Source organism: Carlito syrichta, unplaced genomic scaffold (genome assembly GCF_000164805.1).
Source record: "Carlito syrichta isolate Samal-C Ts95f unplaced genomic scaffold, Tarsius_syrichta-2.0.1 Scaffold301868, whole genome shotgun sequence".
In the NCBI taxonomy this organism is placed as follows: Eukaryota; Metazoa; Chordata; class Mammalia; order Primates; family Tarsiidae; genus Carlito; species Carlito syrichta.
In genome coordinates, this window is record NW_007245964.1 from 209,709 (window position 1) to 231,889 (window position 22,181).

At 37.7% G+C, this 22,181-nt stretch overlaps 1 protein-coding gene across 1 annotated transcript in view; it reads right to left on the bottom strand.

Moving 5' to 3' along the window:
- Positions 1-21,843, bottom strand: part of KIAA1328 (KIAA1328 ortholog) — a 195,104-nt gene extending 173,261 nt beyond the window's left edge. Inside the window, exons 1-4 of the mRNA XM_008055517.2 lie at positions 21,768-21,843; positions 14,608-14,643; positions 13,595-13,737; positions 7,873-7,967 (exon numbers count right to left, since the gene is read on the bottom strand). Coding sequence (XP_008053708.1) covers positions 7,873-7,967; positions 13,595-13,737; positions 14,608-14,643; positions 21,768-21,825 — 332 coding nt within the window. The 5' untranslated portion in view covers positions 21,826-21,843. The remainder of the gene's footprint in view (positions 1-7,872; positions 7,968-13,594; positions 13,738-14,607; positions 14,644-21,767) is intronic.
- Positions 21,844-22,181: the final 338 nt, after the last annotated feature.

Sequence of the window (22,181 nt, forward strand, 5' to 3'; positions counted from 1 at the left end):
GCGGGCTCAGGCAATTCACTCACCTCAGCCTCCCAAAGGCGCAGGATTATTTTATTTTTTTGATAAGGGTATTACTCTGTTGCCCAGACTGGAGTGCAGTGGCGAGATCAAAGCTCACTGCAACTTCGAACTCTTGGGCTCAAGTGACTGTCCTGCCTCAGACTCCTGAATAGCTAGGACTAAAGTCATGCGCCATCACATCTGGCTAATTTTCTAGTTTTTTTGTAGAGATGAGGTCTCATTACATTGCCCAGGCTGGTCTCAAACTCCTGGCATCAAATTATCCTCCCACCTTCGCCTCTCAAAGTGTTGGAACTACAGGCATGAGCCACTGTGCCCAGCCTGAAAATTCATTCGTAATTTTTCTATAAGTTTTAAATTACTTCAAAAGTTAAAAAGCAACAAACCCCATCCAAACATAAGCAGTGAGTGTATGGGGAAGGAGGAAGGAATGGAGTATCACAGAGGGATTTTACTTTATCTGTTACCATTTTATTTTAGATTTTTCAACAAAATAGTTTTAATATTTGTATAATTACAAGTAAATTAAATTATAAGAAAAGGCATACTACAGAATAAATAAACATGCAACTTTTGGGTCACTGCAAGAGCCAACATAAAATATCACTCAAGCATATCCATTTACCTGTGTTATGTCTTACAGTAATCAAGTACTTTAAAAACTATTAATATCAGAAAAAAATTCAGTATAACATGACAAAAACTGATTACCTCTTCCACAAATGCTTTGTTAAAGCAGATCATCACATAACAATTGATCAATAATTGTTTTTCAATCAAATCCTGAAAATTTATATAGTAAGAATAAACACTTTTAGTTATAAAGTATTAACCTGAGAATACTCAATTCTCAAATGTCCTAAATCCAGGCCATAGTTCCCATTTTGAGGAACCTAAGGGTTTTATAAGAATTTCTGACAACTTCTCCTCTCATCTTTCTCTTAGCTTAGAGATTCTTTTTTTTTTTTGGTGGGGGGGTCTTATGCTTTTTTTTTTTAAACGTATTTTTTATTTTAAAATTGTGGGGTACAGTTAAGGGTTAGGTATACAAATATGCATCGTTCAGGCACTCTTGTTGATAAGGGGTGTCCCCCCGTCCCCAGACAGATATTGACTACCATTAATCCCACCACCCTTGCCCTCCCCATCCTCCCTCATAGATTCCCACCACTGTCAATCCTTTTCTTATAGTATTACGATGGATGTTCAAGGTCCACTTATGAGTGAGAACATGTGATACTCAGATCTTTGTTGCTGTGAAAGATCACTCAGTATTATAGACTCTAGTTCCATCCAGGTTGCTGCGAAATTCATGATTTTGTTCTTTTTTATAGCTGCATAGTATTCCATCGTGTATATGTACCACATTTTTTAAATCCACATTTCTTAAATCTCTTTTAGCCCAGAGATTCTTACCCTGCTTATTTCAGGTCTAAGAAATCAGAATTCATTATAATAAATATATAAAAATAAACGATTAGAGAATAACCAGCATTTACAATCATGAAAACTGCCTGAGAATGGCTATAGCCTATACTTGCATATCACATGTACCTAGAGTGGTGGCCTTTCAACTTTTCATAACCAAAATTTGACCCATGCATAACTCTGAGTGGATCTAGCAAGGTCAGAAGAAAGCATCCACATTAACATGGCATTGTGCCTGTTTCTAGATGTCATGCAGAAGAGAAAAATAACTGCTACAGAAAAACTAACTTCTTTTAGGAAGTAGGGTCTGATCAGAACCAGGAGAAGGATTGTTGAGTGTACACTAGCTAATCAAAAGATGTTCTCTGAAGTGTAAGCTCAAAACAGACCATCTGAAAACAGCTGCTGGCATACTATCTACAGTGTCGATCTCTACTAAAGTTCAAAGAACACCTTTCTACCTAAAACAGATTCAACTTTCCTTATCTTTCCTTGAAATTTTCTATATAATCCATTGTTACAGCTACTGTATTCTACTCCTGCCACAAAAAAAAAAAAATTTCCATAATGGGAACAACACAAAAAAAACCTAAGCCACTAAAAAACTAAGGTCTAACTTTCCTATTGCACTGCAATATACATTTCAATATGAAAAAAAATTATGATCAGGTTTAAAAAAATAAAAGATCTGAATAAATATAAAATAATAATGATCTATTCATTTTACAATGAGAAACTAATGGTGCTACACTTTCTATTTTTCTTCTGAGAAATGTCAAGTAGAAATAGCAAACTGTCCTCTGGGAAAAATCAAAGTATCTGAGTCTAAAAAAGAACCATGTCCTCAAATGAGTTAGTGCACAAGTATTCACCAGGGAACCATGCATTATTTGACAGTACGGGTATTGGACATGAAATAGTGGTGGATTATTTTTTTTAAAGCTTCTTAGAACATGGTTCATATACATCAAAAATTGCAATTGTGGCCAGCATTATTTTAAAACTTTAAAACTTGTTCCTTTAAAGACTAAGTTTATAGTATAGTCTGTGCATTGGGTAGTGTATGGTACCTCTCCCCACCATAAAAAGTCTCAGTAACAAAAAACAAATGCAAATACGAAGAACTGTCACCATCTTTCATCACACACTACAATATTTTGCAAAGCCATTCATTTATCAAGTCCCTATAAATGACACTGCTTTTCCCATCTATGCAAACAATTCATTAATTCTACTGTAAAAGACTTTCTGAGGTCAGTTAATTCAGCAATCTTGAACAAAAAGAATTCTCTCTACCTAATACCTCCTCGAAAGATCAATCAATATTCCACTTATCCTTCTGCAGATGTAAATCAATGCTGGACACCTCAGGGAAACCTCTTCATTTGCGTGAAACCCATCTATCAACTCACCCCTCAGCACCTTCTTCCATAAGCTAATTTGTGATATCCCCAATTTATCTTTGTGGTATTTGTTCCCCATTGGCTTACACCTTGTGATTCACATTTGTATCCTATTCTTTTACAAGTGTAGTTAGCACAAGTGAAAATGTTCCCTGAGCATGTATATATTATTAAGGAGGCATCCATGGATTATTGAAAACTCATGCCAGGCATTTTTACCTACCAAATAACACAGTATTGTAGGTTCACATTCAGGTCAAATTTAACTATGAACCAGGGATCTTTTTCTTTTTTAATCTACTGGGCTTAATCAGTAAGTGTTTAACATAAGTTTCTAATCTGTTTTCATCTTGAGGCATATAACATCCTGTGCTGCCGGGCTCGGTGGCTCAACCTGTAATACCACGCCTTTGGGAGGCTGAGGTGAGTGGATTGCCTGAGCCCGTGAGTTTGCGACCCGTCTGGGCAGCGAGACCTCATCTCTACAATAAATCAAAAAATCAGCCGGGCGTGGCAGCTCATGCCTGTAATTCCAGCTACTAGGAAGGCTGAGGCGAAAGGATCACCAGAGCCCAGCAGGCGAGGCTGTGGTGGCCGGGAGTGGCCACTGCACTCCAGTCTGGGCGACCGAGTGAGACGCCAACTCAAAAAAAAAAAAAAATAATAATAATAATAATAATAATAATATCCTGTGCTTGTCACTACTGTTTCAACCTGTTTAAATGAATCAATTTTTCAAAATCTATTATGCAAATTATAAATTTTATTTATATCTTATATTCACATTCACTTTTATTTATATTTATGTAGACATTTTAAAAATTATTTCATACATTGCACCAATAAAGATACTGACTAAAGGCCAAGAACAATGGCTCATGTCTATAATTCTAGCACTTTGGCAGGCCAAAGTGGGAGGATTGCTTGAGGCCAGGAGTTCAAGATCAGCCTGGGTAACAGTGATACCTCAAAAAAGAAGAATGGCCAGTGATCACATTAGTCACTGGGGAAACATATATTAGTTCTGCAAGGAGAAAGTACTATTCTCATTAGTGTGGCTAAAATTTAAAGAAATTACAATATCAAGAGTTGATGAGAATACAGAACAATGGAACTCACATAAGTTGCTAGTGGGAGTGTGAAATGGTATAACCACACCGGGAAGCAGCTTGGCAGTTTCTTAAAAAGTGAAATATACACAACATATAACTGAACATTTATTGAAGAAAAATAATTAATGTCCATGCAAAGACTTGTACATGAATGTATATAGAAGTTTCATTCATGAAAGGCAAAAACTGGAATAAACCAAATGTTCATTCACAGATGAATAGATAAACAAGTAAAGGTATAGCCATACAATGAAATACTATTCCACAATAAAAAATGAACTACTCTTACACACAAAAAATTGAAAACAACTCAAAAACATGCTGTGAAATAAGCTAGATACTAAAGGACAAATATGATTCCACTTATATGAGATATCTACAACAGCCAAATTCACAGAGACAAACAGAACAGCAGTTACCAGGGGCAAGAGAGAGAGGAGAATGAGGAGGTATCATATCATGGGCACAGCTTCAGTTTGTGATGATGAAAAAGTTCTGGAGATGGATGGTGGAGATTGTTACATAGCATTGTGAATGTATTCAATGCCACTGAATTGTAGCATTTAAATAATTCCGGCTACTCAGAAGGCTGAGGCGGAAGGATCGCCGGGGCCCAGCGGGTCTAGGCTGCGGTGGCTGGGAGCGGCCACTGCATTCCAGTCTGGGCGACAGAGTGAGACTCCAACTCAAAAAAAAAAACAAAAATCAAAAAATCAAAAATAAATAAAAGTGGTTGTGATGGTAAATTTTTATCTATGTATATTTCACACATCTTCCACAAACCGGTAAGCTGAGGGAAAGAAGTCAGACAGTAAAAGAGCATATACTGCATGATCACTTACATGGTGCGCCAGAACATATAAAACCAAGCTATAATCATGGAAGTCACATTAATGGCTGCCTGAGATGAGGGGACAGAAGAGAGAATTAACTGTAAATGGTTTAGTGGTAACCTTTTGGAGTGATGTAAATGTTGTCTATCATAATAGAAAATGTTGTATATATTACATTTGTCAAAATTCATTGAAATATACACTTAAAATGGTACATATTATTGCATGCAAATTTCACTTTGATATGTTTATAAATAAACAAATTGAGAAGCAAGTAAGTAAGATTGATGAGGGAATGAAATGCATCAGAGTGGACGATAGTATTATAGACTATTCTTTCTAGGAACAAACTTATATTGTGGAATACAAAGAAGGTAATGCCAAGAGGGAAATATATGGTCAATGAAGTATTTTATTTTTTAAGTTAAAAGAGAAATGAGTATACTGAATGCCAAGGGGAAAACAGTTATTTGAAACCAGGTTGAAAATTCAGAGGGAAAAGAACATAATGACTTAAAATGTTTTGTTGCCAGTATTTGAAGTATATGAGATTTTGTCCTCTACATCCTGATTTCAACGAAAGTCTTACAAAAAAAAGGGGGGGGGAAATAACTTGGCAAGTAGAAGTAGAAAAAAGTAGACTGAAATATCCAATAAAGGAAACTTAGCAAATTCCAAGAAATCAAGAACATGGGATTCCTATATACCTGTATATTAATAGTAAATACAGTAATAATAAGGTTCTTCAGCAGTGTAAGCTGACCTTGTACTAACACACTGACCTGCAAAAAAATTACCAAAAAACTGGCATTTACTAGAAAGTAGAGTTACTAGTAAAACCAAAACAACACACCCTAATACCTCTGGTATTCTCCAAGCTTGGTCGCCAAAATAAAATGAATCAGTCAAGATAATAATGACAACTCAGGACCATTAATAAATATAGTCAAATTAATGGTAATAGCTTTTTCAATGCCACCGAATGTATTTGGTAAGGATATCCAAAGCCTTTGATGTGATAAATATCCTCATGACAAAATTATCTTCAAATACTGAGGATAACAAATATTTTCCCAATAAAAGAACATGGAAGTTATGAAAACTCTACTTTAGAAATCAGAACAGCCAAAGTATCCTAATGAAAGAGATTACTGTTTATCTCCTATAGCATATCAAAGTTAGACTAAGGCATGTGCTCTGAATTCTCACACACTATATTCTGGCCTCCCAAACATAACTTTTTAATTTTTAGATTGTTTAAGTCATCTTTTATGCTCCTAATTCTATGATTTAGAGTAAGGTAAATAGTTTGACTTCAGTCTTTTAAAAAGCTTCTACAGCCAGGCATGGTGGCTCACACCTGTAATCCCAGCACTTTGGGAGGTCGAGGCAAGAGGCTTGCCTGAGTCCAGGGGTTTGAGAAGCTTCTACAAATGTTATTTTACAAACATTACTTTAAAACTAGTACTATTTTGCCAACTTTTAGGTGTGGCCTCTCCCTAAGTTTAACTTTCTATTTTTCTTTTCTATTGTTTTAAGAGACAGGGTCTCGCTCTGTAACCTAGGCTGTAGTACAGTGGCATGATCATGGCTCACTGTGGCCTCAAACTCCTAGGCTCAAGTGATCCTTCTGCCTCAGTCTCCTGAGTAGCTAGGACTGACTACAGGCAGGTGCCACCATGCCTGGCTAATCTAATTTTCTTTTTTGTTTTTTTTGAGTCGGAGTCTCATTCCTTTGCCCAGGCTGGAGTACAGTGGTACGCACACTCACGGCCACCCCAGCGTCGACCTTCTGGGCTCCAGCGTTCCTTCCACCTCAGCCTTCCAAGTAGCCAGAACTACAGACGTGTACTACCACACCCGGCTATTTTTTATTTTATTGTAGAGATGAGGTTTTGCCAAGTTGCCTAGGCTGGTCTCGAACTCGCGGACTCAGGCAATCCACTCTCCTTGGCCTCCTAAAGTGCTGGGATTACAGGCTGAGCCACCGGGCCTGGCCTACTTTTTTTTTTTTTTTTTAAAGAGACAGGGTCTCCCTTTGTTACTCAAACTGATCTCAAACTCCTGGTCTCAAGCAATCCTCTCATCTCAGCCTCTCAAAGTGCTGGGATTATAGGTGTGAGCTATTGCACCTGGCGAACTTTTATAATACATATTAATACATTTCTCTATAGATATCTTGATTAAGTACAATTTTAAGACTCCAAAACTGGACATGTGTGCTGACAAAGAAATTATACATACAAAGTAGATGTACCTCATTCGCATCATTAAGAAACTGGGGGCCGGGCACGGTGGCTCAAGCCTGTAATCCCAGCACTCTGGGAGGCCAAGGTGAGAGGATTGCCTAAACTCAGGGGTTCGAGACTAGCCTGGGCAACTTGGTGAGACCTCGTCTATACAATAAATCAAAAAATAAGCCAGGTATGGTAGCAAGCCCTGTAGTTCCAGCTACTTGGAAGGTGAAATGGAAGGATCACCTGAGCCCAGCAGGTCGAGGTTGAGATGGCCATGAGCATGCCACTGCACTCTAGCCTAGGTGACAGAGTGAGATTCCAACTTAAAAAAAAAAAAAAGAAATTGGAACAGTACTTCCAAACAGCTGAGAACTATCATTGCCAGAATTCAAAATCCTTTATTTGAAAACATTAGGAATTAGCAAGATGACAACAGATATTCTTGTGATAGACTACAACAAAATGTTATTTTCTATTCAGATGCTGAGGCAAAACCAAAGGCAACTGCGATGCCTCTGATTACAACCTGCTTCAACAGTCGAGCTTAATTTCAAAATATTCCCTCTTGACAGATTCTGACTGCAACAAATATTTGCATCAAACAATTCTGAAAATTAAATAAATAAGAAAATATAAGTTGGAGAGTGGTTTGTTTCTAATGTTTCTTTCTTTTTTAACCTTCGTGTGAGTGTGTGTGTATCACAGAATCTTTTTCCTAAAACTCTTTGTTCCCATAAGATCAAATATATAAAGACATCAAAACATATTAGTAATTTTCTGGTTTCAAAAAGAGTTGTCTCTCATATAATAGTGCATTTTATATAAGGTTTTGTCTCACCTGGCCAGTTCTTTAATCAAGTTTGCAATACGTCTTTTGTCTTCAAGACATAAGTCCTTTAATGATGCACTCTTTATTTCTCCCCTGCAGGAATTCTAAAACAGACAAAAATCTGTTGGTTACACTTTTTTCTCTAAAAACAATTTTTTAAGTCAAAGAAAACTATTAAGCATGAAAAGTGAAATTTCTAAGAAATTTATCTGGTGGAACACTATGTACCTATTTCAATTGAAACCTACCGTGAACTAAAAACAGGCCAAGGAACTGACTGTCCACCCAAGGACTTCATGAAAGTTACGCAGAAAAAACACCAAAAACGAACTTAAAAGCAGAAGATGTCCCTGCTTAAATACAAGGGAATATTAGGGAATCAGCTTTCTCTTGATGAATGGCACAGAAACAAATACCTAATGGAAAATACGAGGAAATTTTCTTACACCACAGCCCCCAAGCTGCTTAAGGATATACTGAGGTTGGCTACAGAGGCATCAGTTACTAGGCATTCAGAATATCCCAAAGTTCACTCCAAAGGGTACTAAGCAGAGAATGATAATAGTAATAGCTGACACTTCCATCTAGTGCTTACTTCATGCCAGGAATATTCCAAGTGTTTTGTCACTATTCCATTTTGTTTTTTCAACAATGCTATTAGCTGGTTATTATTTCTACTCTGCATTAAGGGTACATATCTTATCCAGGATAGTAGTTAAACAGCAGAGTTAGGACTCAAACATAGGTTCCAAAAATCTGTGCTCTTAAATACCACACTATCCTAATCTTTTGTACTACAAAAAGTTCACCCCAGTACCTTGGCATCATTAAGAGGGCTCTTTAAAGATATGAAACTCAGGAAATCACAAGGTGACATGTAAAAGGTAGGAACTATGATCCTTGGCACTTGCACAACCACCAAGGTAAGTTAGTCCAATTCCTTCAAGCAGCCAAGAATAAACCCCTAAAGTGAATCTTGCAAATAGTAATAGCCAAAGGTGGGAAAGAGAGTAGGAAATGGAAATGGTGAAAAGGAGATGGTAAGAAAACAAAGTAAGTTTGGTTTTTAAAATGCTCAGTTTAAGATGCTAGCAAGACAATTGTGTGGCAATGTCAATGTTAGGAAGGTAGAAAGGTGGGTCTGGCTCTCAAGTCAGAGAAAAGATTAAAGATTTAAAAGTCAGCTAAATGGTATTATCGGTGATATTTAGACTTGTCATTCTTTATATTTTTCTATGTATTAAATTTTTCTTTAATAACTATATATTACTTTAAAGTTAAGAAAAATATTTGTAGATGAGCTTTTCAAAAAATTACCTACAAATTAAAGAAAATCTATATTTGATTTTAATTTAATTTAAATTGGCATTTGAAAGGACAAGAGAGGATCAGCAGCTTTTAACATTGTGGGAGAAAAGACGAAAGATAAAGTTTAAAGCAGAGTATGGGATCAATGGTGCTAATGATAGAGAAAGTCAAATGGGCTGGGGGAAGGATGCACTGGATTTGGCAATGGAAGAAGTTGTTGATAACCCACAAAAAGTCATTTCAGTAGTGGATCACAGAAAGTTAAAGAACAGAAGTGAACCCTTCCACATAGGCCAAATGTTAGTAGCACTGTGTTTAACAGCAAAAATCAGAAAACACAAATGCCTATCAACGAGAGAAGAGTAAAACTGTGGCATATTTATACAATGAAATTCTATAGGTTCTGGTTGTTATGCTACTAGTTGTACCTTCACTGAGACTCTGGAAAAGTCATTGCTCCTTGTAACCAATAGAAAGAACCAGATAGAGAACAGAAAAATAGAGACCAGAAAAAAAGGACATATCCCTTCCTATTTCTTTCCTGTTGCTGTCAGACTCACCTGTCTGCAGTCTTCACCCTGCCTAGAACAGCTGATTCCAGTTTGCAATTGTTTTCAGCCCTTGCAGAATCAGCTTTTATCTGGCCTCCTCAGGACTAGCAGTACCAGCCAGGCTGGTGCCCCATTATCAGAGGTCCAGTTTCCAGTTAAGAGGCCCCTCCTCCAAGCATATAAGGTCTAATAATTCCAAATTATTCTGCCTGTTCACACAGTTTTCAAAATCATGGTTGCTTCCTGCAGTTGTTACTTTCATGATACATTAATGTTCCCTTTTTGCCTTTTTGATTCTCTAGTACCTATTCAACATTTATATTAAATATTCTAAGTTAAACTAATGAATTAAGCCCTGAATGAGACATTAATGAAAAAAATGAAAGATAATTATATACAACATAAAGAAATCTCAAGTGACAAGAGAAGGTCCACAGAGGAAAAGAAAGAAATCTCATGAATACAATGGAACAAAAAAGCAAATCACATGACATGAGCTAGACAATTGAAGCCTACCCATAAATGATTTGGATGATAGAATTAGTAGTCAAGAACGTTAAACAGTTACTATAACTTATTCCATATGGTCAAGAACATAGAAAACTAAGCATGTTAAGTAGAGACTTGGAAGACATAAACAAGAGACCCAAACTGAACTTCTAGAAATAAACCCATATTGTTTCATATAAAAATACACTAGATGAGATTAGTGGCAGATTAGAAATTGCAGAAGAAGATTAATGAACTTGAAGACGCAGCAATAACAATACAAACTATCTGAAGATAAAGAATGAAAAAAACATTGTTTAAAAAAAAGAATAGAGGATCAGAGAGCTGTAGAGATAACTTCCAGAGGCCTAATATTTGTGCAGCTGAGATCACAAAAAAAGAGGAGAGAGAAACACAAAAATATCTGGAGAAACAATGGCTAAAATTTTTTCCAACATGGAAACTATAAACGCATAAGCCCAAAAAGTGCAACAAGCCCCAAATAAAAGACATCTTAAAAATTACTCCAAGGCATACTATAATCAAATTGTTCAAAACCTGTGATAACGAGAAAATCTTAAAAGCAGCCAGAATTTACACACACACACACACACACACACACACACACACACTAAAAATAAGGATGACAGCAGACTTCTCAAAAAACAATGTAAGCCAGGCAATAGTGCAACAACATCTTTAAAGTACTCAAAGAAAAAAACTATCAACTCAGAAATCTATAACCAGTAAAAGTATCTTTCAAAAATGAAGGAGAAATAAAGACATATCCGGCATACAAAAGCTGAAAAAATTCTTTCCCAACATTCCTGCCCTTATGTTAAAGGATGTTCCTTAGATGGATGGAAAATATCAAATGGAAATCTGGATATACACAAAAGAATGAAAATACCAGAAATGGTAACTACATAGGTAGATTTTTAAAAAGACTTTTGTTGTATTTTTTAAATGTCTTTAAAAGGCAATTAAAAGAAAAAGCATCCAAATTGGAATAAGGACATCCAAAAGGAATGTATAATACTATATATATTTACAGATGACATGCTCTTATATTGAGAAATTTTTTTTTTAATTTTTATTTTAAAGATGTGGGGTACACTTCAGGATTAGGTATACAAGTGGTCATCATACAGGTAAAGTTTGGGCCTGCCTTTGGTCCCCACTTTGCACGGTTTGAGATCAGGTACCTTTATTGATGTTATGTTCCCCACCTCCCACCTCCTACAAGCAGTTTCTGGCTACTGCCAATCTCTTTCTTATAGTATTACGATAAATGTTCAGGGTCCGCGTATGAGTGAGATCATGTGGTATTCAGTTATTTGTTTCTATGACAGATCATTGAGAACTACAGACTCTAAATCAGTTCAAGTTGTTGGTAAAAAACTCACAAATAAACTACAAGATTAGAAATAAGTGAGTTCAGCGAAGTTGTGGATACAAGGTCAATTCACAAAAATCAACTGTATTTCTATACACTACCAGTGAACAATTCAAAAATGAAATTAAGAAAACAACTGCATTTCTAATAACATCAAAAAGTATAAAATGCCTTCTGATTCTGTAATCCCTATTGAAACAGAAGGGACCCAGAATAGGTAAAACAATCTTGAAAAAGAACAAGTTGGAGGATTTATACTTCCCAATTTCAAAAGTAAAAATATAAATCAACAGAATAGAGAGTACAGAAATATATCCTTACATCAACAAATTTTCAACAAAGATGTCAAGACAATCAATCAAAGGGGAAAGGACAACATTTTCAACAAATGGTACTGGGATAACTGGGTATCCACATGCAAAAAAATAAAGTTGGGTTATTGCCTCACACCACACATAAAAATTAACCCAAAATGGAACAAAGACTAAATGTATTAACTAAGCCTATAACACTCTTAGAAGAAAATATAGGCATAAATATTTATGACCTTGGATTAGGCAATAATTGCTTAGATATGACACCAAAGCACAGGAAACAAAACAATAAATTGAACTTCATTGTTTCAATTAAAATTAAAAACTTTGGTGCTTCAAAGAATACCAATAGTCCCAGTCACTCAGGAGGTTGAGGCAGGAGGATGGCTTGAGTCCAGAAGGTTGAGGCTGCAGTGAGTTAGGATTGTGCCACTGTACTCCAGCCAGGGTAACAGAGTGACTCTGTCTCAAAAAAAAAAAGAAAAGAAAAGAAAAGAAAAGAAGGCCCTTAAACTGTAGGTGAAGTGGGACAATATCACTTTAAAACAGGTTATAATAAGTTAAAGATGTATACTATAATCCCTAAAGAAGCCACTGAAATAATCCAACCAAGAGTTATAGCCAATATGACAAAAATATGAACTTATTCCAAAGAAGGCTATTGTTTAATATTAAAAAAACCCAACCATTATGTGAAAAAACATTTTTGGTTTTTGACAAGAACTTGCAAATTCAACCACTGACACTCTATGGCAAAGTAGGTACACATGGGGAATACAAGTAACACAGAGTGGGCCTTCTGATCCAATCAGAGATAAATCCTGTAGACTACTAATCATAATGATTAGTAACAAAATAGGTATTGGAAATGTCTTCCAGAACATAAATCAGGGATTGAAAAGGTTTTTCTATAAAAGGTCTGATAGTAAATGATTTTGGCTTGTCGGCATACAGTCTCTGTAGCAACTCTGCTATTGTAATACAAAAGCAGTCATAGAGGATATATGAAAGAATGAACATAGCTACATTCCAAAAAAACTTTATTTACAGAACAGGCAGTGGGAAGATTTGGTCCACAGGTCATGGATCCCAAATCCTGACTTGAACTCTGGTTGGGGAAAAAAAATGTAACAAAAGTAAACTGAAAATACATTGGTCAGATAGAACATGCACCAAAGAAATGCACAGATAATGTTAAAGAAGTAAAGACAAGGGACAAATCAATGACTGGGCTATAAAAAGTAAGAATCTTCATTTTCCAAGTAAAGGAAACAATAATAATAATGCAGGCTAATTTTCTTTTAATAAAGCATCTTTCTTATGTAAAAGGGTCCATCTATCAAATAATAAATTCACAGGAACAAAATTAAAAAAGAATGCCTAATTTTTAAAAAAATTCTTGCAAATCTGATTTACTAACCACACAATCAGAATATAGGTCTTTGAGACACACCAAGATAATACATTTCCTTGGCTAAGGCTTAAAGCAAGTCTAGATATTTAGGAGCAAAATTCTGGAGTAATCTACATATTTTATAATAAAACCCAGCATTATCAAAGGGTCCTGGAATCCTCTAGAATGCTTGTAGATCACCTAATTGGTCTACTAAAGACCCTTACTGGTCAGTACTTATAAAGATTGAAGAATAAGAGAAGAATAAGAAAATACTGACCTGTTCATCTACTGAATCTCCTGCACCTTTTAAAGACTCCATGGAGATTGAAGCATCAGTCACCCTGGATGTCTTAACTCTAACATCAGCTTTTGGACTCATCAACTTGTGTCTTGATCTGACATTTTCTTCTGTAGAAATTCCTAAGGATTTCCATTAAAGAAGATTTTGAAATTATATTTTATTTTCTTAAACCCTCCCCTCATCAACTTCTTCCTTGGTATCCTCTACTTTAAGGGACCTAAGGGAAGAAATTCTCTTTATAAACTTCATTTTAAGTTCTTAACATATGAAAGAAATGCATTAAAGATGTCATTTTTATCTTTTATTTTAAAAAGACTCCTTTTATAAACAGGAGTGTCTTCCTAAGTTGCCGAGGCTGGACTTGAACTCCTAGGACTTGTTTTCCTAAGTTGCCGAGGCTGGACTTGAACAATTCTTCCACTTCAGTCTCCAGAGTAGCTGGAACTGCATGCGCACACCACCGCACACAGCTAAGTAAAAATATTTTTTAAATGTGTTGTGATTGTTCATAAGTCACATTAAAACCAATAAATTACAATAGACCATAGATAAGGGAAATCAAAGATATTTTTCACATAATTAGGGTGTCTTCAATGGTTGTTTTACTACTCATCTAATTACAACCAGTAAACTCTAAAGAGTCTCTTACATATATATACATATATCTTGCATGAAGTTTTCACATTTTTCTTTAAAATACTAAATTTAAGCTATCATTTGTAAAATAAAAAAAAGAATCTCTTGACCCTTAACAAATAAAGTATCCTACAAATTCCTTAAAAGTGATTTGCCCAACCACTCCCAAAGATAAGACAGTATTTCAAACCTTAATTAGGTCAAGCCAAATATGTGAAAAACACATTTTAGCTTCTGATGCAGCGTTCTGCATCTATTTAGTTATGCCTGCAAAGTTGTCCTAATAGCTTAATTTTCTCCTAACACTTAAGGAGCAAAGGAAGCTTCCCAAATTTTAACACAGAAAATCATACCTGGAACATATACTACTGATTGCTCTTCATCAGAAACTATGCAGGAGAACATGAAGGAAAACACAATAAAAGATAATCTGATATCCAAATGCTGCTTCTGTTCTGTACATCTGTTATAATGCATCTCTTTTGACCTGGGAATTTATAACTAATTTTTAAAAACAAAACTAGAAAGCAAAACAATTGAATTAAATGTAGCAAAAATCAACACTCTTATATTCATAACTACGTTTTGTAAAAATCCTGGAAGATCTTGTGCCCTGAAACTTTTACCCACTCTTATTCTCAAGTGGGTCACCCTGTACAATACACACTCTGCTATTAGGCTCCTTTTCCTTTATTTTTTTCTTTCCTTTTATAAACAGGAGTTAAGTTCTCCAGTTTGATCATTATTGGGGGAGTGACCATTTTATGGATGAGGAATGAATAATTTAAAGATGGGCTTTAGCTATGAAGAACAAATACTGAGAGCAAGTCAATCACGCAAACAAACATCAGGGCAATACTTATTCTTCTGTAGTACATTCATGAAATTTCCCAAGAATCCCTACTATTTAAAAAGTAGAAGAAATTTAAGACAGATAACTATTTTGAATTTCAAAAGGAAGAATTTAGAGGCTAAGATCATAACACTGCTACAGAAAGAGAATCAATATAATAAGAAAGCTTTCTTTCTAGAGACAAAATTTTATTCAGAACTGTATCTAAATCCAAATAAGTCTATAATTTGATAACCTCCTATTACAGACTTAAAGCCTCCTTTTCCAGGAAGAAAACATCTAAGCAATTTTTTTCCAAATGACCTAGAAAATTCCAATTTTCTCTTCTTCTTTTATAAAATGTTTTCAAAGATTTCTATAACAGACAAAGCAAGTATTAACTATATCCTTCTTGGAAAAGGTTGGAGTGGATTTAACAACATGTTTAAAAAATCAATATACTTCAGCTCAGTGTCAACACTAGTAATAGAGTCTTTTCAGGGACTACTGATTGGAAATGTCTAGAACCCTATAAGAATTTAAGAATACTAAGATGGTGCTTACCATCTCAGTAAGCTGCCAGTCAGTTTCTAACAGCTCTCTGCAGCAGCAAATGCACCATCACAGCTTCACAACTGTGGCTGATAACTAGTGCCCCTAAGTTTTCAATTCCTTCAAACATCAGGGATGGAGCTTAGAAAGCTTTAGGAGACACATAAGGCAAGTAGACAGAAAAAAAAAAAATTGGAATCCACTACTCCAAGGAAATGGATGGCAACTAATAGGGGAGAAGAGTGAGAATTTCTAAATTTGCCACCACCCAATCTCAAATACCTTATAAAATGAAATTATGCAGACTCCTTAACATCAAAATCTGATTCCTTTTTTTAGATATCCCTTGGGACTAGCACGGGGTCTAGTACACACAGGAGGTGCTCAATAAATGTTTATTTGCTGGTTGAAATGTATACCTGGAAAAAAGTATCAGGGGTGGGAGCAGAATCTAAGACAATGATACAAGACATACTTCATATGGCAGTGTCTTCAGTTAGAAAATACAGTAATGATGAATTTTCAAAGTATTCTCCAAGGATGACCTATGAAAATGGAGTCCCAGAAAACATACTACACTGCACTAGGCCATTCAGCAGGAACCTGTCCACAGCTGGAAGAGACCCGTCCCTGGGGACCTCACTTGGCTTCATCTTGATTTGGATGCTCAGAGTATTTTTCACTTTCTCCTTTCTTTTCAAACCTGATACCACTTCCTCCTTCTTTACTCTCAGATAGTAACTTTGTTTCCTATTTCATTAAGAAAAACAGACTGTAAAGTCCTAAGCTTCCTGTACCGAGGCTCACATACTCTGCAGTTCCTCTTTTCACTGTGGATGAACTGTTCATGCTCCTATTTAGAGCCTATGAGATCCTTACATCAACAAAAAAACATTCTTTATTTTTACCCAACAATTTCGTGTCTGGTCTTTCTCCCTCCTTCTCCTGAATCATCCTTTTTCCTACTAAACTTTTTCCAATAGCAACCAAACATGTAAAAAAAAAATTTTTTTTCAGGTAAAAGAATAATCTCTCTTGATGCTACATACCCCTCCAACTACTTCATCACTTCTCCCCTTTATAGCACAACTTCACAAAAAACGAATGTAACACTCACTGTCTCCAATTTCTCCTCTTAATCTTGAACCTACCCAACCAAGCTTTTGATGCCATCAATCCAGCAGAACTACTTTTAGCAAGCTTACAATGTCCCTTATAGATTATCTATAATCTATAGATAACACTTGGCATAGATGACCAAACTCCTTTTTTTGTTTGGTTTCAAGGCAAAACAGATAAAAGAAAAAGAAAAAAAACCTGCCTATTTTTGCTTGGCATCAAAGATCCCACACACTCATAATTTTCCTCCTACTTTTCTAACCACTCTTTCCCAGTCTCCTTAGACTCTTCTATCTCCTCATTCCCTTGGTGATCTCATTCTTTTCTCATGTTTTTAAATACCACCAGCATGCTGACTTCTGTCGAGTTAATCTTTAGCAGGAGCCTATCCCCTAAACCTGACAATGTCATTTTGATCCATAAAAGATATCTCAAATTCAACATGTCCAAAGCCCCAAACCGGTGTCCTAATCTTCATATCAGTGGCACTCCCCAGCTCAGTAACTGGCGATTCCACACTTTCAGCAGCCCAGGTCAAAAACATGGGGTTATCCTTGACTCCTCTTTCTCTCATACTTCACATTCAGAAACTCCTTTTGGTTCTAGCTACAGTCCAATCACTTTTCACCATCACCCTGATCCAAGTCAACTTTCCTCTCACCAGGATTATCACAATAAGCTCATAACTGCGCGTGGGCGCTCTCTCTCTCATTTCTGTGCATGGTCCCTCAACAGACAATTTTTCAGTGGTCAGAATGATCATTTTAATATTTATGTAACTTCTAATTTAGATTAAAAGCAAAGTATCTACAAAAGCATCTACACTGCTCAAGATCTGACTCCTACAGCCCACTACCTCCCTGCCCAAATTCCCTCCACTCTTCCTTTCACTCTTCCCTGGCTTTCTCACAGTTCTTAATACCTCAGAGTTTCTGCATTTATAATTTCTTCTACCCAGGAAGCTCTTTCCCCAAATATCTTCATAGCTCACACTCCCTTACCACCTTAGGACTTATGTCATATCTCATAATATCACATATCACCTTCTGATGCTGTCTTTCACCTCCTAACCATGTAGGTAGTTGAAATTGCAAACTCTCTCTTCCTGTAATCTATCTACTCCCTTACTACCTGCTCCTTTCCTGCTTTTTACCAACAATAATCACAGGACAGAAGATATATTTTACTTATTCATGGTCTCATCTCATCTCACTAAAATGTAAGCACCAAGGGGGTGATAATTTTTGTTTCATTTTGTTCAATATTGTACCCTCAAACATAAAAGAATGTCTGGCTCATTGTAAGGTATCTGTGAAAGAATAAAATTGACATTTATTTAATTTTATGAGGCAATTTCCAACAACTTTCAGTGTTATATTTCTTTATCTCATTCAAAATATACAGGCAAAACCTATTACTTTGAGCTACATCCATGCCAAATGTTTATTTAAATAAAAAAACGAAATAAACTGACTTTAGCAAAGGTTTTTAAAAATAAGAATATTTAAAATTTTCCCATCCAGCCTAGCCTTTCTAAATAATATGCAATCTATCTTCATCTCATTATTTTAAGAACCCAAATATTTACCTTCTTCAAAAACAGAATTTCCCAGCAAATGTATGTTTTATGGGAAAGTCAAAGAGACACATTATACACCAGATACATATAATATACTAGTGGGTTCCAGGCACAACCTTAGTTTTACCTTTATTTCTTTGGAAATGCTTCAATAAGACAAGTATGGCAAGTTATAATGCATCTTTAATGCTGGTACCAATCTACCCAAATCCCCAGAGTTAAAGCGTACAGTCATCCCTCAATATTTGAGGGGGATTGGTTCCAGGATCCCTCGTGAATACCCAAATCCATAGATGCTCCAGCCCCTTACATAAAATGGCACAGTATTTGCATATAACCTATGCACATCCTCCCATATACTTTAAGTCATTTTTAGTCTGTAATACCTAAAACAATGTTAATGCTATGTAAATAGTAAACTATCTTTTTAAATCTGTACTATCTTATTGTTTTATTATTTTTCTTTTTTCTCAAATATTTTCCACCTATGGTTGGATGCATCCACAGAAATGGAGGGCTAACTGTTATCAGAAACCCAGGGCAGAGCCGGGCTCGGTGGCTCAGCCTGTAATCCCGCGCCTTTGGGAGGTTGAGGTGAGTGAATTGCCTGAGCCCGCGGGTTCGAGACCCGCCTGGGCAGCGAAACCTCATCTCTACAATAAAATCAAAATATTAGCCAGGCGTGGTAGCACACGCCTGTAATTCCGGCTACTCGGAAGGCTGAGGAGGAAGGATCGCCGGAGCCCAGCAGGTTGAGGCTGCGGTGGCCGGAAGCGGCCACTGCACTCCAGTCTGGGCGACAGAGTGAGACTCCAACTCAAAAAAAAAAAAAAAAAAGACAAGAAACCCAGGGCAGAAGTGGTAGAGGAAGAAGCACCTCTGCCCCAGATCTTCCAGATCTGAAGGAAATAAGTTTGGTACTGTTCACTCAATTCTAGCCCACTGAGTTCTACCAGCAATGCATGTATATGTAATTATTATTGATCACAGAGACTTTCTGAACTGGTATATTATTTTTAAATCAGCATAAAGTCTTTTTCTATTTTCATTTGAAAACTCAATAGCAGAGATTATAACTACTGCAATGCTTTGACCAGGTCCCTTGCAGTTCGTATTTGTTAGTATCTATTTATTAATACTGCTAATGATAATACACTTGAGTGCAGTTAAGCCATCAAATTTAGATACTGTAGAAACACTAACTTCTTCTGACATTACTGGGAACTTTAATAAAGGAGGAAAACAATTTACAACCGAAGGAGCATATTTTGCTGGAAGATTTAACCCACAAAATGACAACATAGCACACACATTGTTTTCGCATCAGGTACTAATACACACCTTGTATAAAACAGCACTGATGAATCACACTGTGTAGGAGATGCATAACACACAAGAACAACAGTATAAAAAGGTGACATTTAGTCACAGATGATATGTTCTCTCATGATGGAAACATCTAGCATTAGTAAATCTCTCAATCACATTCTTTCTGTAATTGCTTAGGTGAAGTGTTGAAAATATTTTTTACAATAGTGTGAAAAGAATACCAGATGACAGATATATGCTTTTTGGTCTTTTTCTATTAAAAATTTCTGCTATAAAGGCTGTAGGGTGGACTGGGAAATCATCAATGTGACAGGAAAAAGAAATCAAGATCCAAAGACACATGACTAAACCAAAAGATTAATCACTATCATTATGCTTTTCGGCAAATATTCAGCAACAAATTTACATTTGGCATTGCTTTTATGCCCCATGGAAATTTAAAATGAAAATATTTGAGGCTGGATATTAATTGGTCATTATGGTAACAGGTTGGGGGAAAAGGCGATACTAGTAACCTTGCAATTCCTTTTATACATCTGAATTACATCTATAGGATGTAATTACCACCATTTTTTCCCCATGCAATTTCCATTCCTCACTACTAATGAGAAAATGAGTATTTTACATTAAATGCTGAAAGTCAGAGAGAATGTAAGAGATAAGGCTATACATATGACTCTACATGAAATAAGGAGTGGCCTAACTTCATGAGTAAGCAAGAGCATTAGGCTGCTAAGACCAAGCGTGTAGGTTCAGTCCATAAACTTTTTGTTACTTAACTGCAATAGACTGTTCCCCCCCACTCATTTATTTCGTATCGGAACAATACCATTGGTTGCTATGAGCTAATAACTTAAAGTATCTCCTCTAGCACAAAATCCTATCAATGCAGAGGCAGTGTTTCAAAAGACTCATCCCAGTTTCTTGACTTCCTAATTCAGCCCTGTGGCCCTCAGTGCACATATTCTCTTTTGATAAAGGAAAAAATATTTAATTTGCACATTGCACTCGTGTGCTTTCACCCACAGTGTATGCACTTAGTGCCATTTGCTTCTCAGCAACCTATCAGAGACAAATGGTAATCATGTTTAGTAAGTGCATAACACTATAAACACTAGCAGCACAGAACGCAAAATGATCTCTCTCCACACGACACTTTAATCCTAGTAACTCAATCGGGGAAGTGATAACACAATGTTGTAAGTTTCACCAGGCGCTAAGTAGAACGTCCAAAGAGATTTTCTAGTTTCTGCCCAAGGTAACAGCAATGCCTCAAACAATGAAGCGTCCTAGCAAACAGACTTAAAGACGCCTCTGCAGGCACCCAGTAACACGGACTTCCTCTCTCTCTTTCAAGTGACACCCCTTGAAGGAGCAAGAATTATATTATCAGGATCAAAGCCCAAGCTAGACCAGTCTACCTAAACCAAGGAAAGAACCACTCCTGTCACACAAACATCTCATCATTGCTACTGAACAGGAAATACTATCAAAGGGCTAAAAAGTTTCACAGCTTCTCCACCCCAAAACAATCCAGGAACTTCAGTCCCTGACGGTGACTCAAAATCTACACATAAATCAACACTTCCAGGCACAGCCGTAACCAGTACCACCAGACCACATCCCAGAGAAACCAAGTCCCACATCTCTTCAAAAGCCCCAAGGCGAAAATACACCATCACTGAAGAACCTCTGAAGTGCGACAAGGTCCTGACTTGTTCTCAAGAGGACAATCCTAAATCAAAACAGAAAGGCTTCCTGTCCAGTCAACAGTCACTCTTCCCCGGGACTGGGGTCAGCCTGGGAGGGGCGGCGGCGTGACCCTCGCGGCCCCCCGCTAGGCCACACGACTCGAGGCTGCCTTTCCCGAGCTCACCGCCAGTGAGGGCTGGGAACCGTCTGTGCTGTGTCCCATACCCGGATTCCAGTGGACACAGACTCAAGCCCTCGGCCACTTAGCACCCGAGCCAGGGGACAGCACGTCCCCGCCCCCCGGGGACAGCCCCGAGCCTCTCCTCCGCACTCACAGCCCCACGCGACCGCTCGCCCCCCGCCGCCCCGGGCAGGGCGCCGGCGCCCCCTGCCAGGCGGGCAAAGGATACAGTCCCGGCTCCAGAACGCCGCGGCGCCAGGGCGGGAGGGGCCCGTCACGTCCGCCATCTTGAAACAACCGCCACTCGGGGCGCCGAGCGGAGGCCGCCACGCCCCGGCCTCCGGGCTTGGTCCCCATTGGCCGCACGGCGCAGAGGCCCGCCCCCTCCTGCGCGGCCGGCCCTGGCGGGGCCGGAGCGTCGGGGCTGAAGGGAGGCTGCGTCCGGGGGCTGCGGTGTGGGGCGCTGGCCGGGTCCGCGGGAACCAGCGCCCCGCGGAGCTGCTGCTATCCAACCGGCCCCGGGCCCCCATCTCCGCCCCGCCGCGCCCTTAGGCGCCGGGAACTACACTTCCCGGCATGCCGTGAGCTCGACGGCCGCGGCGCGGAGGCGGGGTCCCGCCCGCCGCCGGCCCCCGCCGCTCCC